The sequence below is a fragment of the Arachis ipaensis genome, chromosome B7, assembly GCF_059453495.1.
Source record: "Arachis ipaensis isolate K30076 ecotype BB chromosome B7, ASM5945349v1, whole genome shotgun sequence".
Taxonomy (NCBI): domain Eukaryota; kingdom Viridiplantae; phylum Streptophyta; class Magnoliopsida; order Fabales; family Fabaceae; genus Arachis; species Arachis ipaensis.
This window is the reverse complement of record NC_142442.1, coordinates 132,695,899-132,699,157: the sequence shown is the minus strand read 5'-3', so window position 1 is coordinate 132,699,157 and position 3,259 is coordinate 132,695,899. Positions and strand designations below refer to the sequence as shown.

The window sequence follows — 3,259 nt, the reverse complement described above, 5'->3', positions numbered from 1 at the left end:
GTGAATAATTGATCTGGACCAACCTCAAATCGGATCTGGGTAGTCCTATATGTTTCATTAAATCCAAATCACCTCAGGACCCAAATATGAATTATACATTTTTTTGTTGATATGTTTGTTGGGCTGTGTACTTTATTTTTTGAAAGGATTTTCATTTAATGTTCTTAATCCAAAAAGATTTTCAATTTGATTTAATTTTTTAAAAGGTTTTTCAAAATTTAAAATCAATTTCCTGTTTTATTTTTAAATCAAATAAAATCTTTCTTTTATGAGGTCAGGTCTATTCATGTCATTTCAAAAGGTGATGCAGTTGTATGGTTTTGGAAATCTACTTTTGGGTACAGTTACCAACACTACCTCTCTTCCCTCCATAACTTCTCCTCAAACTCTTCGGTTTCTTCCCACTCACTTTACTGCTTCTCTTCCCTCAAAAGACTGAAACTAACCAAATGAGGAAGAAAACCATTGCTAAAAGGCCTCCTCGTGAAAAAGTCTACAAGCTTCCCACAAAGCTTTCCACTCGCTCCCAAGACCGAACCTTCACACCTTCACCCTCTCCTCTTACCTCTCCTCCTCGCACTGCTCCTATAGCGCGAACCAAGACCACACCAAGGTACCATGCTCCTGCCAAACCGACGTCACCACCTAAGGCAACGCCATCCAAACCAAGCTCCTCGAAACCTAGTTCATCCAAGGGTAAGCGTTCTGCTGTTGAAGAACCCGTTCCTGAGACAACAAAACCTAAGTCAAGGTCTGTTCCTATGCGCTCACAAAGAGGTAACTCTCATCGCCCTCTCAAATCTGTTAGAGAACCAGACATTGATCCTTTTGCTCACAAATCACACTTCATGACATCTCACTCAGACTATAACCCCCATCATTTTAAATCTGCCATGAACCACGATTTTTATGAGGGAGTTATTCAGTATCGTACTCTATGTCCCTCTTTTCTTGTGAATTTACCTGATTTGAAAAAGAAAGGTTTTCTTTTTGTTGAAAATTTGGAATTTTTAGACTGGAATCACCTTTTTGAAATCAAAAAACCTGTATATCCTCAGTTGGTCAAAGAATTTTATGCAAACATGACTTACCATGAAGGAAGTGTGCATTCTTATGTTAAGGGCAGAGACATTATCTTGAATAATGAAACTATCAGTGACTCCTTGAAGTACACTGATGTTGGGCCGTGTGCTTATACATCTGTAAAGTGGGATGATGGAGTTGGTATATCTTACCATGATGCTTTGGCTCACATTTGTGAACATGTTTTCTTAATTGATGGCATCACACCCACTCACAAAGGCCTAGGATATGAACGTGCTCAGTTGCACCGTATTGTCAACCACATCTTAATTCCTCAAAGTGGTTCATATCAAAGGGTTTCTTACACAGACACACTTATTTTGTATGCCCTAATCACTAAAATAGAAATCTCTTTTGCCTATTTTATGGCTAGATACATGTTTGATTCTGTTAGAAGTGTGAAAGATAAAGCACTACCTTATAGCATGTTTTTAACTTGCATATTTGAGCATTTTGGTGTTGACCTGTCAAATGAGGATTATGAAAACAGACATTCATACCTAAAAGGGGGTAGTTCAGTGAAACAGAACAAAGGACCTACTCGATCTGAAAGGGTGGTCTTAGATGATGAAGATGATGATTTTGTTCCTGAAGATTCTCCTTCTCTCTCCACTGAGGGTATATCTATCTCTACTGGGAAGAAATCTGCTTTGCTAAATGTGGTAAAAGATGTAGTTCAGGAATTCGTTTCCCAATCAAATCACTTGATTGCAATGAACAAAGAGCAAAGGAAATTAGCTAGCAAGCATGAGAATTTCCTAAAGAAATCAAGGGACAGAGTGGCTGTGTTCATGACCTTCATTGATAACCTTCAAAAAGATGAAGACCCTGCCACTGATGTTGAAGAGGAAGCTGATTCGAAGGGGAATGGTTCTGATGACTAGGATTTGTCTCATGAATTCTGTTTCTTTAGCTATTTTTGAACTGTTTTTATTTTGGATAACTGTAATAACTCTAAATACTGCTCTTCATTGTACTTTGGACTATGGTCTAACTCTTTTCTACAGGTTCAAGATGTTGTTTTTGTTGGTCTTGCTTGTTATCCGCCCTTGATGACAAAAAGGGGAGTAGGATAATAGGATGATCAATGTGTTAGGATAAGTTTTTGGCTTTGCTGCATTAAAACTTGATTTCACATGCTGAATCCCTTTTGCTGCTGATATTAGCTTGATGATTGGGCTGATTATATGGTGTTGCTTATTTGTTGTGTATAGCTCTTCATTGTGCTCTCTTTAAGTGTAATGTAAAATAGGAACAAAGAGGAAAGCATAAATCCAGGGGGAGCTAATCTTGAATAGGAAAAGGGGAGCAACACAAGAGCAAATGACAAAAATCAAAGGGAGTTTCTAAACTTACTCAAATTCCTTTTCTTTTGATTATTGCTTAAACCATGTTTGTCATCAAGGGGGAGATTGTTGAGTTAAGAAATTAACCAAATTAATTAGTGATGACAAACATTATTTTTGGGCAAAATAAATAATTAGTGTTGATTAATTATAATTACTTATTACTAATTGCTTATTGTTGCAGGCCAAAATTCAATAGCCCAAATGGAATGAAAAGCAATCAGCAAAGTTGGTGGGATGGTCAAACAAATAAAGCCCAAAAGAAACAAAGCCAAAATCAAACGGGTTGCTTAATGGATGTCTGATCCAAGCCCGAGTTAATTTCATTTTCCTCCAAACTTGATCTTACATCAGAAGCAACGTTCTTCTCCTCTCTGACCATGTCAAATCACAAACTCAGAAAAGTGAGAAAGAGAAAGAGAAAGCTTCTTCCATAAGCTTATCACCAAAGAAGCAAGAGAGAGAAGGATTAAGCTTGAAACACAAAAGTCTAATCAGAAAATTCAAACCAAATCAAGCTTAGGTTAAAGGTAACCCATTTCCTCTTGCATGCATCAGATTTTCTTCTCTTCTTCCCAACTCTCTGCTCTATCCGAAATGGGATACAAATGAAAGATGGTTTCTGTTCTTCTCTGCTGTGTATTCACGGTCTTAAACATGACTTGGGGGACCAAGTTGGTTTTTAAGGGCTCAGATCAAGTTGACCATTGGAAGATTTCTATGGTTGCTGTTTTATGGTTTTCGGTCAAAATGAGGAAGTCAGAAGGAGAGTTTTTACTCTAAGGATTAAGGTGAAAAAGTGAATCTGTGGGTTGGTGAAGCTCAAGGCT

General features: G+C 37.5%; 1 protein-coding gene across 1 annotated transcript; it reads left to right on the top strand.

Annotated features, from left to right (window-relative positions):
• Window positions 1-449: 449 nt before the first annotated feature.
• Window positions 450-1,967, top strand: LOC148554188 (uncharacterized). The gene has a single exon (XM_088493093.1). It carries the CDS (start codon window positions 450-452, stop codon window positions 1,965-1,967), a length of 1,518 nt encoding a protein of 505 aa, XP_088349219.1.
• Window positions 1,968-3,259: the final 1,292 nt, after the last annotated feature.

Coding starts and splice junctions, on each gene's coding strand:
- LOC148554188 (XM_088493093.1), top strand. CDS start 450: ATGAGGAAGAAAACCATTGCTAAAAGGCCTCCTCGTGAAAAAGTCTAC.